The sequence below is a fragment of the Beta vulgaris genome, chromosome 5 (genome assembly GCF_026745355.1).
Source record: "Beta vulgaris subsp. vulgaris cultivar EL10 chromosome 5, EL10.2, whole genome shotgun sequence".
Classification (NCBI taxonomy): Eukaryota; Viridiplantae; Streptophyta; class Magnoliopsida; order Caryophyllales; family Amaranthaceae; genus Beta; species Beta vulgaris.
The window spans coordinates 35,173,361-35,192,466 of record NC_079206.1 but is presented as its reverse complement, the minus strand read 5'-3'; the positions used below and the strand labels follow the sequence as shown (position 1 = coordinate 35,192,466).

At 35.6% G+C, this 19,106-nt stretch overlaps 1 protein-coding gene and 1 long non-coding RNA gene across 2 annotated transcripts; one reads left to right on the top strand and one right to left on the bottom strand.

Moving 5' to 3' along the window:
- Window positions 1-4,308: 4,308 nt before the first annotated feature.
- LOC104893465 (uncharacterized) lies at window positions 4,309-11,951 on the bottom strand. Its single transcript, XM_010679569.4, has 7 exons — window positions 9,896-11,951; window positions 9,679-9,772; window positions 9,411-9,568; window positions 5,929-5,980; window positions 5,737-5,816; window positions 5,543-5,636; window positions 4,309-5,441 (listed from the first exon to the last, which is right to left on the bottom strand). The coding sequence occupies exons 1-7, from the start codon at window positions 11,678-11,680 to the stop codon at window positions 4,603-4,605; spliced, it is 3,102 nt and encodes a 1,033-aa protein (XP_010677871.1). The 5' UTR covers window positions 11,681-11,951; the 3' UTR covers window positions 4,309-4,602.
- Window positions 8,235-17,409, top strand: LOC125497500 (uncharacterized). The gene is made up of 3 exons (XR_007274338.2): window positions 8,235-8,507; window positions 12,232-12,309; window positions 17,066-17,409. It is a non-coding gene; the product is annotated as an uncharacterized LOC125497500 (long non-coding RNA).
- Window positions 17,410-19,106: the final 1,697 nt, after the last annotated feature.

Genomic DNA, 19,106 nt, shown 5'->3' with positions numbered 1-19,106 from the left:
GTGTAATAGTCTGGCGCTAAGTAAAATTGTTTGGTGCCAGTTGAAATATTTAGAGAAGGAAGGTTGAAAACTCCAATAATTTTAAAAACAGTATCAATTTTTTTAATATATACATTATATATGTATTAAATATATATTTATATATAAAAATATTTTTGGACTGGACTGGACTTATTGGACTCGAAAGGGATGAGTCCAAATCCAGTCCAAAAATATTTGGACTCGAAAATTTGAGTCTGAATCCAGTCCGAAAAATTTTCAGTTCAGTCCAGTCCGACAAGTTTGGACTTGATTGGATTGGACTTTGGACTTTTCGTAGTCCGCTTACACCCCTAGATGCCACGTGTGATTAATATAATGCTATGATCGAAACTCGTACTTGGGATTTAGTTCTCCGTCCTTCTTATGCAAATGGTGTTCGTTGTTTATAGGTCTTTACTCATAAATAGCGGTCTTATGGTACTTTTGAGCACCACACGGCCCGTTTGGTGGCAAATGGTAAGAGTTAGGAGGAAGAGGTGGAATGTGGTGAGACATTTGGTCCGATGGTGCGGCCTACCATCATTATTAGTACAATCTTGTGTTTGGCCATTTCTCGTAAATGGTCTATTCATCAGCTTGATGTAAAGAATGCTTTCCTTCATGGTCATCTTCAGGAGATTGTTTACATGCATCAACCACCCGACTTTGTTCATCCAGACAAGCCTAAACATGTTTCTCTTCTTCGCAAATCCCTTTATGGTTTGAAGCAATCTCCCCGAGCTCGGTATTGGAGGTTTGCTTCTTATATTCTTTCTTTCGGTTTATGAACAACAACAGTGATGCTTCCTTATTTATTCATCATCGGTGATGTGATACCGCCTATCTTCTCGTATATGTGGATGATATTATTCTTGCATGTTCGTTTGATGCTCTCGGGACTCGTATCATTGCTCTTCAGTTCCGAGTTTGCAATGAAAGATCTTCGTCCTTTATCTTATTTTTGGGTATTTCGGTGACTCGTACCCATAATAACATGTTTCTTTGTCAGCGAAAATATGCGCAGGAGGTTCTTACTTGATCCGATATCTCTTCTTGTAAGTCAACAACTACTCTAGTGGATACTAAGTCCAAACTTAGTGCTTGTAGTGGGAAGCTTCTTGATGATCCTACTCTTTATCGCCAACTTGTTGGGGCTCTATAATATCTTACTTTCACTCGTCCTGATATCTCCTATGTCGTCCAGCAGGTATGTCTCTTTATGCATGCACCCCACGAGCCTCACTTTCATTCTCTCAAACGTGTTTTTCGTTATCTGAAAGGGACGCTTGATTATGGCATGTATCTCTCCTCCACCCCGGCTTTGGGTTTAGTTTCCTATACTGATGCAGATTGGGGTGGTTGTCCGTATACTCGCCGCTCTACTTCGGGATATTGTGTGTTTCGTGGTGATAATCTTATCTCATGGTCCTGTAAGCGGTAAGCCACCTTGTCTCATTCTAGTGCCGAAGTTGAATATCTGGGTGTCACTAATGTAGAGGGGATCATGGGTCGTGCCGTGCCTAAAAAAAAATCCCATTGGTCCAGCCAGGCCAAAATTCAGGCTAAATTTTTGTTCCCAAAACCTGCTACTTCGGACCAAAATGAGCGGGCTTTCAGGCCAAAATTGGGCTGGGCCAAAAAAAGAGACTAAAAAGTCATTTTTCGCTTGCCCAAAGCTCGGCCCAAAAAAAAAATTGGGTCGAACCCAACCGCGAGCCAAAAAATTCTATCCAAAACCCGTCCAAAAATCGGGTCGGGCCGGGCTTAGTTAATCAGCTCTGCGCTAATGTGGTTGCTGAAACAACCTCCATTCTCAACCTTCTTCTCGAGTTAGATTTTTTGCTCAAGCGGGCCACATATTACATTTGTTTATTGTGATAATACTACATGTCTCATAACCCAATTCAGCATCAGCGTACAAAGCATTTGGAAATGGATATATATTTTGTTCGTGAGAAGGTTGCTCTTGGTCATATTCGTGTGCTCCATATGCCTTCTTCCGCCCAATTTACGGATATCTATAGGGGTGAAAGTTATTCGGATAAAATCCAAAATCCAATCCAATCTAATCCGAATTAGTAATTTGGAACGGATTCGAACTGTGTTCGGATTGGATTCGGATTGAGATTTTTTGAAAAATTGGATTTTCGGATCAGATTGGATTGAGGGTAATTGGATCCAAAAATCAATATAACCAAATAGCAATATGCCTTGTATATGTATCTGGATTGCATTTAAGTGCTTAACTGATTTTATATTATAAAAAAACCTACTCCATAGCCCAATGCACATAGCACTTCAATCCTTCCCCTAAAACACTAACTACACTTAATTCCTCATTTCCTAAATCTACTAGGCTCCTGTTGTGCTAATTTATTTCACCGAAAAACTAGATTTTTTAAAAAAAGCAGATTTTCGGATCGGATCCAATCTAGAATATAAAATTTTGGATTGGATTGGATCGGATTCAAACCCTAATTGGTTTGGATTCGGATTGAAAAATTGAAATCCAAATTTTATTCGGATCGGATTGGATTAGGCCCTAATCCAAACCGCACACCGAACTTTCACCCCTAGATATCGACACCAAGGGCCTTCCTCAACCCTTGCTTATAGATTTTCGTTCCAATTTGAGTATTTTCCCTTCTCCTGCTCCAACTGCGGGGTGCGTGGTCGGTCCTAAATGTACCTTAAAATACCGCAAGTGTACGGGTCAATTAAAATAAATATAGGGTAAGCAAGATATCGTTTTCCACATGGAGGTCTATAGTCAACTACCAAATTAAGAAAATCTAATATTATTTAGACGATTCCGGTAACGTGAGTAGTGAAAATAACTAAGCTAAAAAAATATAAACTACTATTAATTCTAACACTAAGGGGTAAGAATCAAATATGAGCAACAGTTCCAGGACTTAGATTTCGCCAATTACTTTCTACAATGAAGTCAAACTAATTGCTGAGTTAAAGACTATTGTATTGCAATGATCAAATTTCCTAATTTATATTATCTCCTCTTCCAAGGTAGAAAACGTATATTTATAATAACTTTACGCCTACTTTCGTGGTCGTAAACATTACCATAAACTCATTACGAACAAGAATTCATGTAAACGATCACCCCAAGTGTATAACTATTCCTAAAATTATACTACTTGACTTTGATAATTCCACGAACTAATATTGAAAGTTCACTCCCGCTACTAATCCAATACCTTAAACATATAATCAACTGGCCAAATCAATTATACGAAATCAAACCAAAATTATCAAATTGCAATTGAAATAGATAAACCCAAAACAATAATTCAATTCATTGACAGAAAATTAAAAGACTACATCTAGTCCTAGAACATGAAAATTTAACTAGACATAACAACTAAATCAACCCAAACAATTGAGAATAATAATCTGAAATTAAACATAGTAATTAATAGAATTCAATAACATAAACGAAGAGAAGAGATAAGGAAACTCCAGATTCGTATGAAGAATCAGATGAAACGCCCTTGCTCCCGCGCTGGCATCTCGCGTCTGATCTCGTCTCTCTGCGTTGCTGCTTCTGGTTTTCTTCGTCCTTTTTCTTCTTCGTAGTCTGCCGTCACTCTACTTCGTTCCCTCCGTGTATATATGCAGTATTCTGTTTTTTTATTTCTGCCTCAATACTGCTTGATGGTTTTTCTTTAAAAACCAAATCCCTCTTGTGGCTGCCTTGTTCTTTCTCGGCCCAGCACCACGTTTTCTTTTCTTTTTGTTTTAGTAATTTGCCCAACTCCATCATTTAGTAGGCTTCTTTGCTGTTGTGTTAATTTCTTTCCTTTTTCTTTTGCAAATTATACCTACAACACACATATATAGTACTAGATCAATGGCTCTAAAATATAGTATTCACAAAGAGAGTCAATTTCATATATTAATCAACTTCGTTACCAAAATAGTTTATTTCTGCCAGTGTCAAAATATAAGATAAAAATATATCACAAGTCTCGTATTTTAACCCATAAGTGATAATAGAAGTGAATAAAATATACGTAAAATAGATACTTACAGTGCGCTAGAGTAGATATATTATAAATATATGTAGTATCTTTGTATACATAATTAACCTAATGTATTTATGGTAATTAGGTATCTTTGTACTTTAATATATATGTGATGAATATTGAATAATAAGCATAGGCTCGCTAAGGAAGTATTCCTCATTCTAACACCGCCAAGTTAATTGGAAAAGTACTATGATATAGGCGCATGCACAAAGACGAGTTTGATTGGTTTTGACATTTGTCTTGCTGAAAAATTTAGTTTCATTTCATTATAATCAAGAAAAAAGATAAAGAAATTAGTCCATCTCTAACAAAACTATAGTCAGTCCTACAACCTTACTACTTTACAGAGATTATCCATGCCTTACTGATGATTGACACGATCTGAAAACAGTATATGCTTTCTATGGATATCTACATTCTTAACCGTACCTCTTCCCTAAATCCAACAAACAAAGATTAATTTTGGGATCATCTGTTTCGACCCAAAATGATGTACTCAACAATCAAATAAAAATGCTTAGACAAAAAAATCACTTCATGTCATAAACAGATTAGACTGACGCCCAACCTTAACCGGTACACCCAAATTTTGATAAGCCCTTATCTCTCCTCCAAGCCCTGCCGTAACAATGACCAATCCCCATGCTCGAGCTTGCATGGTATCGCTTCCATGACTGGCACCCCCATCAAACCACGACCAACCCGAAGCCCATGAAGGCGACGCAGAATGGTTGGAAGATATTGAAGGTGAGTCGCCGTATCTAATTGATCGTCCACTAGAGGAGTTGAAGGAATCATCTATCCCTGAATCTGTACGACTGATTTGTGCAGGATCTGCTTCTGGGCTATCAGGAGCCTTTTCACCATCTACAATGTTCTCACTATTGTTATTATTGTTGCTGCGGTGGTTGTTTTTGTTATTGTCATAATCATCTTTATTGTTGCTGCTGCTGCTTGCATTCTCTTGATTGTTGCTGTTGCTCATATTGCTATCGTGGTTGACAGTCTTTTCTCCCGCATTGTTGTTTTTCTTGTGATTTGGCAACGGAGGGAGTTGGCTCTTGTTGTTCTTATTTGAGTCTTCTTTCTTGGGTGAACTCGTGGCAGAGGCAAGTGCTTTTTTTGTGTTCTTTTTGGAGTGCAATTGTATGGTGGGAGGATCAAACTTTACACTACCGGGCCATGGAATTGCCACGGATACATCCTTACACTGGAAATGCTCGTAGGAACTCGTGTCAGTTATGGTCTTGGTTTTACCATTTCGGTGCTCTTCCCGCTTCCATACATAAACATTTGAATCTTCACTACCACATATGACATATTTTCCATCTGGGCTAAAAGAAGCAGCAATTTGACTGCTAGTATTTCTAAATCCTGTCATTTATGAATGATGTGGTCAGTGCTTTTAGCATTTGCTGTGAATATCTGAGATTATGTAGTAACATGAAGATTTTCACACCATAGGGAAAATATACCTCTGAACTTTTGTATGACATCTGAGCCATCATATATTCGTATCCTTGAATCCGCAGAAGTTACAAGAACTTCATTTGGGTTTTCCGAGTTAAACTGTTCAAAAATAAGAAATATGTTCGCAAATATATTTAACCATGCCTGGAATTGATGAGTGTATAATGGATATCGTAAAACAAATAGAAGAAAGGGATACCTCAAAACCAGTTATCTTTTTTGGAGTTCCTTTTTTCTTGCTCTGGATATCAAATTGAATTGTTTGATTTAATTTCCCATCTGTATTACCAAAGAATTTCCAAACGTATGAATGAGTTTTTGGTTCGTGTGGGGAGCTATTTATACAAGTTAATGTTCTGTTCAGCATGCAGGGAAGCATAGCAGCTCATACCGGTTATGCTGTACATGCGACAATTTCCTTTATGAGAGCCTACTGCAGCACCCTGTGTTTACAGATAACATAGATTGTTAGCAGCATATTTCAGACTTGAAGCGAAATGCTGAAAAGATTATCTTATGGAACTTGCATACATCACGAGTCCCCGTCCATATTGTATCGCTAATGCACATCCAATTAAAAAGAACATCTTTTACACAGTAAATCAATGTTTTCTTCTTAAAATATGATGCATATATCAAATGTAGTCATGATTTTTGGAACATGGGGACGATATCAGATACTCCCTCCCTTTCACAAACATTTACTCACTACTTGTTTGAGCAAGGTAATTTGACTGAATTTTAATTATTATAAATTGTTTAGATAACCACAAATTTAGTTATGGATCACATATATATTGTGTATCAAATATGTGTATAATACATACTATCATTTTATTTTATTTTTTTTGGAGGTTGAGATAGCGGAATAGTGGCATTGCTTCGCACCTCATCCTTCTGATGTCTAGCTAGGGATCAAACCTCATAGGACTCATTTGAGGATTTCCGTTCATCCCCTCAATTGAGTCCCCTTCATCTTACCTTATATGAGAATGCATATTTACATGAGAAATATGAGTATGAATTTTACGCAATATAGCTCTTATATATGAATAAGTGATGTAGCTCTAGAAAATGAATATTAGAAGAAGGAAAAATTTGAAAAAAAAAAAATTCAGCTCAAAATTGTTTAGGGGGTATAACTCTAATTAACAAGTGTTATATATATATATATATATATATATATATATATATATATATATATATATATATATAGGGTTGGGATCCGGTGAGAATAGGTCCCTATGTGAGAACACTTTTTTATGTGAGAATGAATCTCATCCGTAGGTTACCAGAGAATCAAGAAAACCACATTGAGCAACTAAGCCTGTAAAACTATGAGATAACCACACTTTTTTATGTGAGAATGAATCTCATCCGTAGGTTACCAAGAGAATCAAGAAAACCACATTGAGCAACTAAGCCTGTAAAACTATGAGAAAATATCATAGTGACCATGTGTTATATCATAATAACCCATCTATCACATGTTTAATGAAATTAGTGAAGAAAAAAAAAAATAATTTACTATTTTCATATCATGGTGACGCTCTGCTATATCATAGTGACCCTCTACTGTATCAAGCAACTTTTTCTCTCTTTCACGCGCTGAACTTGTTCTTTGAAAATCATGACATTCTAGGATTACATTAAAAACTATAACAGTCACTATATGTCATATGTGTTCGAGCTGTTTTTTTTTTTTTTGTCCATTCAAGCTAAAATTGAAGAAAATTAATACGAGAATCAAGAAAATGACATTGAGCAACTAAGCCTACAAAACTATGAGAATATATCATAGTGACCATGTGTTATATCATAATAACCCATCTATCACATGTTTAAAGAAATTAGTCAAGAAAAAATAATATTTACTTTTTCCATATCATGGTGACCCTCTGCTGTATCATAGTGACCCTCTACTGTATCATAGATAGTAAACAACACAACCCTCTGCTATATCATAGTGACCCTCTGTTGTATCATAGTAACCAACACACTGTATGGAAAAAAATAGTTTGGAATCCGCAAATAATCGAACTAAAACATTGAAGAACTAAAACTCCATGAACGACGATATAGAGGAGAGAGAAAGAGAAGATAGAGAGAGATCCAAAGGTAGCGTGAAAGGGGTGGGGAAGAAGGGGGGGAGGGGTAAGGGTTAAACTAAATTATAAAAATGTCATTACTCATAAGTGTATTTAGGAAGGTTAGATTAGATTAGATCCAAAGGTCCAGATTTGTTCTCACATAGAGGAGGTGTTCTTACAAGAGCCCTCCTCTATATATATATATAGGCAAGATCACACGAGAAATGCTCTTTACATGAGAAATGAGAATGAATCTCAACGACAGGATTGGATTAGAGTGACAATACTTGTTCATGAGAGTTATACCCACTTAAAAAATTTAGAGCCAAAAAAAATTCAAATTTTGAATATTTTTTTTTTCTAATATTATTTTTTTTTTTTAGTTATATCACTCTTTCATTAGAGTTACATCACTTATTCATAAGAGTTATAGCACGTCAATATCATTCTCATTTCTCATGTAAGTATGCATTCTCATATAAACTCACTTCTATATATATATATATATATATATATATATATATATATATATATAGGAATGGTATCTTGTGAAAACAACAATTAAGCTGAAAACTGAAAACAGTTAATCTGAGACGTCGGATTTATAAAACAATATTTGGACGGCCATGATTTAACGACATACGCCCTTTCTCCTCAGTATCTTTACCTTCCCGTCGACCGCCGACCGTCGTAAACCGTTAACCAAGCCGACCTCCTTTTCTCTATCCCGCACCTCATAAAAAACCCCTTCCATTCTGCAGAAAGGAGGAGAGAGAAAACATACATAGCTCGCAAAAATGGAAGCAAGGAAAGTCATTGTTTCTGCTCTTTAGTTCGCTTGCTCTGATTACATTTCTCTCAATCTCTCTTCCGCTGAAAGGTTCTTTCTTTTTCTATGAAACTTTGCTATATAATTCTTCATTTTTTCGGTTTTGGATTAAATTCTGTCAAGATTTCGATTAGTTTTTTCTTTTCTTCCTTCATATTACTCATTCTTTAAACTTGCGATTTGCTACTTTTAGCTTATTTTTGCTCAAATTTGCTTTAGTTGTTTGACGAATTGTTTGTGTTTTCGCATTTTAAGGTTGAATTTCTTGAATTCACTATTTTCAGTTCAATTGATGGTCAATTCTGGTCTAGTAGTTTGAGAATTCGCTTGTGTTTCAAATTTTTAGCTTTTGAATTCGCCATTTTCAGCTCAATTGATATTATTCTTTCACCAGATTTTTGATTATGAGAGTTGAGAAAGAAAGAGAAGGCTGAAGTAGATGAAAGTTGAAGAAGAGGGTGGGGGAAAATTAAAAGTTGTCGGTGATTTGATTTTCGACTTGTGAATTTTTGGTGGATTTTGGTGTAGATTTGTTGAAGACTTAAAAGTTACGCTTATAATACTCAAAATTACCCTAGAAAGATGAAAATTAATTATGACATAATAAAGTTATCCTAAACGTACTAAATGTTACACTTATAATATAAAAAGTTACCCTGGGGATATATAAAGTTATCCTTAATATAATGAAGTTATCCTAAAACAGGCAAAAGTTACCCCTAAAGTATATAAAGTTACCCTAAAAGTGGTAAAAGTTACCCTTGTTTTCGGTTTTCAGACTTAGAGCTGTTTTCAGCGGATCCTACCTATATATATATATATATATATATATATATATATATACTCCCATTTTCCATATCATAAAATTGGTTATCAATCACATTTATAGGTCTCTTAATCGAATTATCCAACAGAGTGGGAGCAATAACTACATAATATCAAAAAAAATTAGACCTGGCCATCAGGAGTATAGGAAGCAGCAGTGACCATTTCATGAAGATCTGTCCAATCAACCACCCGTCTACCTGGTACGCTCCATATTCGGACTTTGGCATCAAGTGAGCCGCTGATGAAATATTCATCATTCACAGGATTGAACTGTATACAAGTGACTGGGCAAAAAACGTCAAAGCAAATCTTCATATTGCCTTAAAAATACATAAAAAAAATTATATGCCAAACTATATGTGATCATAGGATTAGAAATTGGTTTTATATATACCATAATCATTATGAGCAAACAACTTCAAACAGGCCTTTGTCTCCAAGTCCCACAGCCTGACAGTTTTGTCCATAGAAGATGAAAGCAAATACAGCTAGAACAAAAGAACATCATCTTAGAGTTACAGTTTTTTTCTTCTAATTTAACTCCAAAGCCCACAAATTCAAATGAGAAAAGTAGTAAAACAAAATGATATACCAATTTAGTTATTCCATACCTGAGATCTAGACCAGGAAAGATCTAGCACATCATCCAAGTGACCTTCAAACGAACAAACAGGTTCGTTTGAGAGAGCAAAAACAGTCTCAGGCAACTGAACATATTCGGGCATGCTACACCCTCTACGACTACCTGATCTCCCTTTCTTTTTCTTCTCCAATGTAGACAAGTCTGGGGGGAGAGGAGGCTTGTCTCGGTCAGGAGATGGACAAAATATTGGATGAACGGGGGTGGAATTAGCAGATTCCTCAAGCGGCCTTAAGGATGCAATCTCACATTGTTGAACTTCCCACACATGAATCACCTTATCTTCTCCTGCAGTTGCCAAATAACGTCCATCAAAATTGAATTTTATGGTCCAGATTGATCCTTGATGTGCCTGAATCTCCTGGCAGAGTCTCAATGCAGTCAATTCCTTATATGTCTTACCCTGTGTCCTCACCCTCACCCATTCATTGTTCTGATTAGCACTATTTTTCCCACCTTTTTGTGGGTCTGCTGGAATGGGAACGGGAACAGGAACAGGAACAGGGTTGGAAGGCAGTGGATGTTGCTCTTTCTCCGCTGTAGCCCCACCTAAACCAGTGACCGAGTTTGCCACTTTGTTAATATTCTTTAGGAATGAAACTCCCCTCCTCTTGCTATACCGGAAACTCTTAGACAAGTATGCGTTAACGCTAGTTTTCCTTTCAAGGGCGGCACCACTACTGTCAACGCTGCTATGCCGTCTCCTGTTCTCTCTTCTCATAAGCTCCTTCACCACAGGGGAATACCCTACCGATTTCTCAAACTCCTCCATTGTCATTTGCTTCCCTGTTTGAAGATCACTCAGGCGGTTCCACATTCCATCTTCCGCGAATTCCTTGACAACAAACTCTTTTCCTGTATCTAAATTCTTTATCAGGAAGAAAGCCCCTAATTGTTCTCCACCATTAGCGACCATGCTACTCTTCGGCTGTTTCGACCTTGCTTTCTTTCCTATTTTGGCGCTGCTCTTTCTGTTGTGTTTACTAGCATCCTCGCTATGATTGCTATCATTGGGGGTTATGTCGGAAGGATTACAAAAAGTGTTAAAAGGCACAAAAGTTGATAACGTTCTGGTTAGCCTCTGTTTCGAAATGTCTCCGATTAGATGCTCCTTTCTCCGTTTGGTCTCAATCGAGAACGGATCAATGTCGCCATCAGATCGTGATCTGACCAGAATAAAAGAAGCATCAGGTGAGGGAGAAGCCGTGGAATGATCCTCAATCTGATCATTGGTGTGATCCTCGTTATTTATCTTAGGTGATACAACTTTTTCTTCTTTTTCTTCTGTTCCTTTGGCTCCTACAGGTGAAGGTGCAGGTGCAGGTGGCAAAGGCGGGGTTCCACCAGCAGCAGTGAACTTCTTTGACATTGTCATTGTCCTAAGTCTAACAAGTTCCTTGCTGCTATTAAGCCCCATCCCCTGCAACAGCCTACGTCGACGTTCTTGTATCGATGTAGGAGCTGCTGTCCATATGTCGTACTCCTCATTAGATGGCGGTGGCAACGGTGGGGTGGGTCCCAACACATTCATAGGTTGGGACCCGCCCTCGGACGAGGAAGATGAGATGACAGACGCAAAGGACATGCGTGGGTCCTCGAACTCTTCATCATCAGAGGAGTCGTCAGAGGGTCCAGCTAACATATCCAAGGGTACCACGGCGGAAATGCGGTTGTTGCTATCGAAGAAGTCGTCGTCTTCGTCATCGTGGGATCCTAGCCCATCCCAGTTCATCGTCATCGTTCGTTTGGTTTCCATGTTGAGTTAAATTATCGTAATTATGATTGTCGTGGTAATGATCGATGTTGTTGTTCATTTGGTATTGATGTTGAGAACACGGTGTGTTGACAAGGTCAAATGGTTGAAATTTTGAAAGAAAAGCATGTTTTGTTCTGATTGTCCGTCTGATTTTCTTTTTTTGGGAATTATTTTGTTTGCAGAGAGAAGTGGAGAGAGGGTTGGAAAAGAGAATGGAAAGGAGAAAAACAGGGGGGCAGTGCCAGATTGCCTCACGTTAATAATAGCATGTCATGGTATTTGACTATGTTTATAAAAAATAAAAAGAATAGTGGTGTTTGTGTAGTATTTTCCTTTATTTTTAACTTCACAAACTTACAATTGGTATACCCATTATTTACATGGGTCGATGAGATTTTGTTATTTTCTCGTTCATTTGCCTGGATGTTCTTCCATCTTCTAAATCTTACAAAATGAAAAAGTAGGAAAGAAGGGGGAAATTCCATTTATTTACCAAGTGTTGCAATTAATTGATATCTTTTTTGTTTCTTTATCAAAATTTGTTGATTCAGGTGCAAGATGTTCCCAAACTTTGGCGAGAACGCTTCCAAGCCCACTATTCACATCTACGGTGTTGCTCCCAAGATCTCGTAAGTACTTTTTTTTGGCCCTTGATTATTAAGTTGGAGATGTTTCGACATATTTATCAAACCCTTTTTTGTTTTTTTATTCTAATTTATTTTTATCCTTGCATGTTGGGATAAAGAAAAATTAGATCATGTCTCAAAAGAAAAAAAGTGTGACCACACAAGATAGTGAAATAATCTTTGGATAATTAAGGCTATGTTTGGCAATATTGGTTGAAATGGAATTGATAAGGTGGTTGAAACTAATTAGGTAATAACTGAAATTATTAATATGTTGAAATTGATAATTTAGCTGATTGTATAATCTGTTTGCTAAAATAATTTATGATTGTAGCTGAAATATTGTTTAGGCTTAAAAAGATAAAAAGAAAATATTTTTTAGGCTTGAAAAGATAAAAAGAAATTAAAAAGTCTTAGCACCTGATATCAGACGCTATATTTTATTCCCATTCAATTTCAATCAAATTTTGGACTTAAATTTTTATTTAAGTTCTTTTATGAAACACCACTAATCATATAAGGTGACTTAACATTATAGCACCTTTATCATTTAAGTCACCTTAAATACTTTCTCAAACATATTTTAAAATGAAAAATGAAACCTGATGTAATTTATTAGTACTTGGGAAATTAGGGGTATTTTGAATATTTTATCAAATGTATGCACATTGAAATGATTGGTTCAGGAAAAGAAAAAGTAGTTAGTAAGATAAAGCTCACTAATGCCTCCATCAAGGTCCATATACAAACTATTTTAATTCAGTCTACCTATTTAAAGGGTTTGGTCACATGATCGAGGACATGGAAGATCTTTTGAGCTAGACATGCAAGATAAGTTAAAACTCCTTAATGAGATACCCTATAACTTCACAAAATATTATCTTAATTTCTGAGATGGTCACTACAATTAGTAATTATATAGGTATTATATAGTTATTGTTTGGTTAAGAGAGGTTTGGGGTAAAAATAGAGGGTTGAACATATATTATATGATTCTAGTCAATTTTCTAACGTGGGTATTTGGTAAAGAGAGGTTTGAGGTAGTTTTTAGAGCTTAAGAAACACTTTTGATAAGTTTTTTGATATGAGAGGTTTGAGAATGAGTAGGGAAAATACATTTATGTCCTAAAGTTTAATATTTCTACCCTTACTAAAGGTATCACTAAAGGCCTAAACCTATCATAATGGTATGTTTTTTGATTTGATTTTTCTTTTTCTTGTAATTGTTTTTGTTAATCTTGTATAGTCTTATATTTTTTTTTCTTGTATGTCTTATTCTTATCAATATATATATTCACCAAATATATTTATTTTATAACCAATAAATGGTACATTAATGGATTATGTTCATGTCTTTATTAATTATATTTGTTAATTATCTACCCATAAGTTTAAATATTTAAAAAATTTAAATAATGATGAATATTTATAGATTTGTTTAACTTATTATATATTATTATGTTTTATCTCAAATATATATTCACCAAATATATTTATTTTATAAACAACAAAACGTACATAAGTAAAATTATGTCCATGTCCTTGTTGATCATTTTACAAAATCATGTACCAAACATCTATGAGTTACTTACCAAACACCATTAGTCAAATCAGAGAATACAATTAACTAGTCAAATCAGCTAACACAATTAGCTATCAGCTATTGATTAATACAATAAGCTGACAACAAATAACTATCCGCCAATTGCCAAACAGGGCCATAGTGTAAATACCTTTATATGTAATTAGCTAGTTGTAACACTTTGACTTTTATATTATTTATATACTAATCTTGATTGAAAATTAAAGGTTTATCTCATATATAATGATGGAAAAATTAATGAGAATAATCCAATTTTTAGGCGCTATTCTTATAACAGTTCCACCTTTTGATTAGCTCAATCAAATTTTACCTTTTACCTCATCTTCTTAAATTGAGTCATTATCTGTCGGTAACTTTTTCAATCTATATGAGTTACGAAAGCATTACATTTTTATTGAGCTTTTCTTTTTTAGGGAATAATTTTGTTTCCGGAGAGAAGTGGAGAGAGGGTGGGAAAAGAGAGTGGAAAGGAGAAAAACAAGGGGGCAGTACCAGATTGCCTTACCAGAAAGAATAATTCCGGTTATGATTAATGAAATCTGGAGCCTGAAAAAGAATTTAAAATCAAGTATTGAATTCACTGCCAACTTCACAACGAAGAACGTGGCATCATGTCTTAAAGCATTCACATTTTTATGGAATCCTTTTATCTATCAATCATTGAATTCGGTACACCTTCGGAAAAGAATCAATGAATTTGGTAGTTGTAAAAACAATATAATTATTGAGCTTTCGAGTTTCAATGACGAGTGCTCAAACATTCACTTACGTCAATCCCAAAAAAAAGTAAAAATAACAAGAGTTGAAAGATACAAATATAACTTTAAGGTATTGTATGGGGGCTGACTAAGTTCCATACCAGTCTACCAAGACCGATAAACATTGTCAGTCAAACATGCCTATCACGGAACCGTTGACTTCGTCATACCGGTTCCACTGAGATACCTAGACGGTATCCTCCTTCGGGCCTTTCATTAAGGGCCTGGGCTTGATCCAACATTCATCTACAAATGCCTACGGGCCTAAAGATAGAAGTTCAGCATAGGATAGAAGAATATCCCAAAGGGATATGCCTATGAATATTCCAAAAGGAGCAGAGTCCTACTTTAATACGGGCATTAACGGGCCCCTTATAAATACTCCGTTGATCTGAGTCATGAGGTACGTTGACTACCACAATCGTACTCCTCTTGAGAGCTACCGGTTTACCCATTACTGACTTAGGCATCGGAGGGGCATTCCTCGGACCCCGATGATAGTTTACGTGTTCTCTCTTGCGGGAACTGGAACCGGCTTATTTATTGAGGACTTACCGGTTCGTACCCTTAAACTTGTCTCATATCGGAACAGGTACTTTAAAAGTTTTCTCCTTTTCGATCTTTGAACGCTCATCTGTTGGGTATGGAAACGACGGTTCTAAAAAGCATGTCTTAAAAAATATAATGGAAGATCAGTCAGATTTAGGGGTGTTCATTAGCGGTTACCGGATTATCGAATAATTGCGCATGCTGGTACCCCCAACTACGGGTAGTGGAAAAACTGGGCACCTAAGTTTTTCGGGTCGGATCCTGGTACCCGAAACACAAAGCATTTGTTCAACACTCAATAGTCAATTCACTATCAAAATTTCCAGAAGATCAAGTAACACTGAAACACTCACTGATTTTCAAAAACACTCGTATGATACTTCAGGAAAAAAAAAAAACAATTAACAGTACTCACTTAATGCTAATTAGAAGAGATCGATCTATATCAATAGGGCCGTCTCATAAAATTAGGGGTCCTGTGCTAAATTAAGTTATAAAAACTATTTTTTGGTGAATAGGAAGAGATGGAAAAGTCATTAATGATCTTTTTTGGAGAATAGAAGGAGAAGAAACACCAATTACAAATTAATCTCTTTATGTTTGCATCCAACATTACACTCTATAAAATTAGAAAGAAATAGTATGTAATTAGAGTTAGGTTTTTTTCCTCCTTAGGAGAACAACTAATATAATTGGGCCCTTATATTTTGGGGGCCCTATGCAGTTGCTCACCCTGCACATGGCCTTAGCCGCCTATGTATATCATTACAAGAAAATCCATTTATTGCAACTTTTTTCAACGACTCATGTGTTTGTTGCAATACATGGTTTTGACAACAAAAAAAAAAAAATAAAGTTGATGCAACTACTGTTGCCATACATCAAATTTTCATTTCCCTCCCTATGAAAATTGCGTTGGCAGTTTTTTGAAAATGACCTTATGCATAGCAACAAATATTGTTGCCATGAAATATTGATTATGTAACGTAAAAAGCTATGTTGTTGCTATACAATGTCACTTATTTTTGCAACAACAACAGTGTTGGGAAATACTCCCTCTATTCTTTATTAGTTTACCCGTTTTGACATTTTACATTTAAAGTAGTAAAACTTTGAGTAATAATATCTCTAATTATGACTTTGTAAAAAATATTTAAAAATTGATATTCCGAAACTACGAATTGAGACGAATCAAATGATATCCCACATGATTATATTTTTCCTTACATATAATGCACAAATGATGGTCAAAGTAGTAAAAATGAATAGTGTTATAAGTTAAATTGGGTAAACTAAGAAAGGACGAAGGAGCAATCAGTAGGGCTAAATCAACAACGTGTTGTTGCTAAATATATTTATAAAGAAATAGAAAAAAAAACTAAATATCTTTGATAGACTATAGAATCAGACGACATTCAACCTTTCAACCCATAAAAAAACCCTTCCTCCCAACATCTCTTACACGCCCTCGTCCCCAAATTGTCATAACACCAAAACTAGTGCTGTAAATTCAGTTAACCAGTTCAGTTCTGATTCAAACCAAACAGTTCAGTTAATTCAGTTGTTTTTCCCAGCTTAATTGATTCAATTTAAACTTTTCGGTTTCAATTTCAATCCATACAATTAATTCAATTTTAAGTCCAGTTCAGTTTGATTTACAGTTGTGTTATGGTTTTACCCATACAATTTTGCTTAAACAGTTGACTATTTACTTAATACTATCAGTTAAATTATTATTTTCTGTTCGGATTCAGTTATTTTTCAGTTTCTTAAATAAAATTGCATCAACTCGATCGAGTGGAATTTGATATCGGTTGTGCCATATGCTGTTTTTTTCTCTTCGTGTTAGGGGTCAAAAGCTTACCCGTTACAAAAAATTTGAAGTCGATTTGGACTTTTTACCATATCAGTCGAACTTGTCGGTACCAAAAATGCCATCAAGATTCAAGAGACGTGTCTATATTTGTCTACAAAAGCGCATTTGAAAGTTGCTAACTTCACTGTGAAATTGTTTTATCAAAGAGTCGACTGTATATTTGGCTGATATTCAATATTACAATTTCAAATTCTTCATCATAGAATGTCTAGTCATTGTTCATTTGTATGTTGGTTATAATTTCGTTAGTAATACTAAATGTAATTACGTACTATAACTTTGTAATGTTACTATGTAATGACGTTATGTTTTCTATAGTTTTCCAATGCGTATATTGGCTTGTAACCATTAATGATTCATGATTGAGGGTGATCAACGTGATGATGAATTATAATGGTTGTAAACACAAATTTTAGATGTCTGCAAAATAGAATCAAAAGACGTGAAAAAATAATAATTTTATTAATATAAAATTACGAGTACAATCTCTAATATAAATATCCACTGATTCGATCTCCACAAATGATTTGATTTTCTTGAAAAAGGGCCTCCGGGCTTGATCTCCTTCAAGTATGGTTTTTTAGAATAGAACGACTTTGATGCTTGTTGTTCTTCTTCTAGGTTGGATGATTTGATTTTAATCTGTAGACTGGGAGAGTTTCTAAACTCTGAGCAACTTTCTCTCTCTCTTTTTTAGTCTTCTGTTTTTCCTTTTTTTGACAAATGAGGAGGAGCTCTCTATTTATAGAGTTAGGAGAACCCTAGGGTTTCCACTTGACCTACCTCTCGAGTCTCATAGACATAATAGTCCAACCTTCATTTAATGAGTCCAAGGCTCAATAATAAATGAGTTAATCAAATAGGCCACGTTTAATAGTGAGCCCAAATTAATTAATTTAGATGATCATTTATTAACAAAAGTCAACATTTGACTTTGATGTGTGACGTGGCATAGAATAACATTTTTTATGCCTACAAATTACCCCCTCGAGACTGTATCATGTACACGATTTTAAGTGTTTAGGCGTGATCGAGTCTCGAATTTTTTGAACATACTTTAGCCCAGGACCATGTTGTCTTACCAGCGCTACTTTTCTGTAGACAAAACCCAAGAGATACTTAATTAACCTCCTTTTATTGCTTCTACATATTGTAGCAAATTAACAACACTAAAACAAAGCCCACAATTTTTTTTTTGACTTTCCTTTAAGTTAACCAAATCATGATATTGGTCTTGCAAAAACTGAACCCCACAAATATTTGTTAGCTGACTTTCTCTTAAGTTAAGCAACTCATCATGTAATTTAGTCTAACAGAAGCCCATAAGTATTTTTGTGGTTGACTTTTCAACTCAGAATATAATTTGCTCTTTCACACAAGATAAAATTATATACATACTCGTCTTTCATGTTTGGCAGGATTTTATGGAATTTGAAGGAGATAATGTTGCTTCAAACTTTAATCCAAATCTTTTGTGGTTTCGGATAAATAAGTTTGTAGAATTTTTATCCAACTGAAACACTTCTTCCCCCACTATATATATACATAATGGGGGTTAAAATATTTATTCCGCCATTGCCTCTTCTGCTCACCTTAAACCAAGAAGACGAGGACAAAAACCGAAGCCGAGCACATAACCACCGCTGCACTACCCTGAGGCCCCTGCGTTTCCGAAGCCGTGATCTTGCCACCATACCAGCATTGCACCACACCCGCATTGCACTGCCTCGAGGCCCTGCGTTTCCGAAGCCGTGATCTCGCGACCACACCAGCATTGTACCACACCCGCATTGCACTGCCCCAAGGCCCTACGTTTCCGAAGCTGTGATCTTGCTGTAGGATTCTATAAGTACTATAAGCGAAATTTCATGAATCTAATTCATAAGCACTTAAAATAGGATCACATGCATATCCAATTAGGGATCACATATTATAAGTTTGGAATTAACCTTTGTAGCGTGAATTTCACAAAGCTTGAATAACCCGGATAAAGAAGGTCAGATGCGATTCCTCT

Coding starts and splice junctions, on each gene's coding strand:
- LOC104893465 (XM_010679569.4), bottom strand. CDS start 11,680: ATGGAAACCAAACGAACGATGACGATGAACTGGGATGGGCTAGGATCC. Junction 9,569..9,678: donor GTTTGCTCATAATGATTATG/GTATATATAAAA, acceptor TTTTTTGCCCAG/TCACTTGTATACAGTTCAAT. Junction 5,637..5,736: donor AAAAGATAACTGGTTTTGAG/GTATCCCTTTCT, acceptor ATTTTTGAACAG/TTTAACTCGGAAAACCCAAA.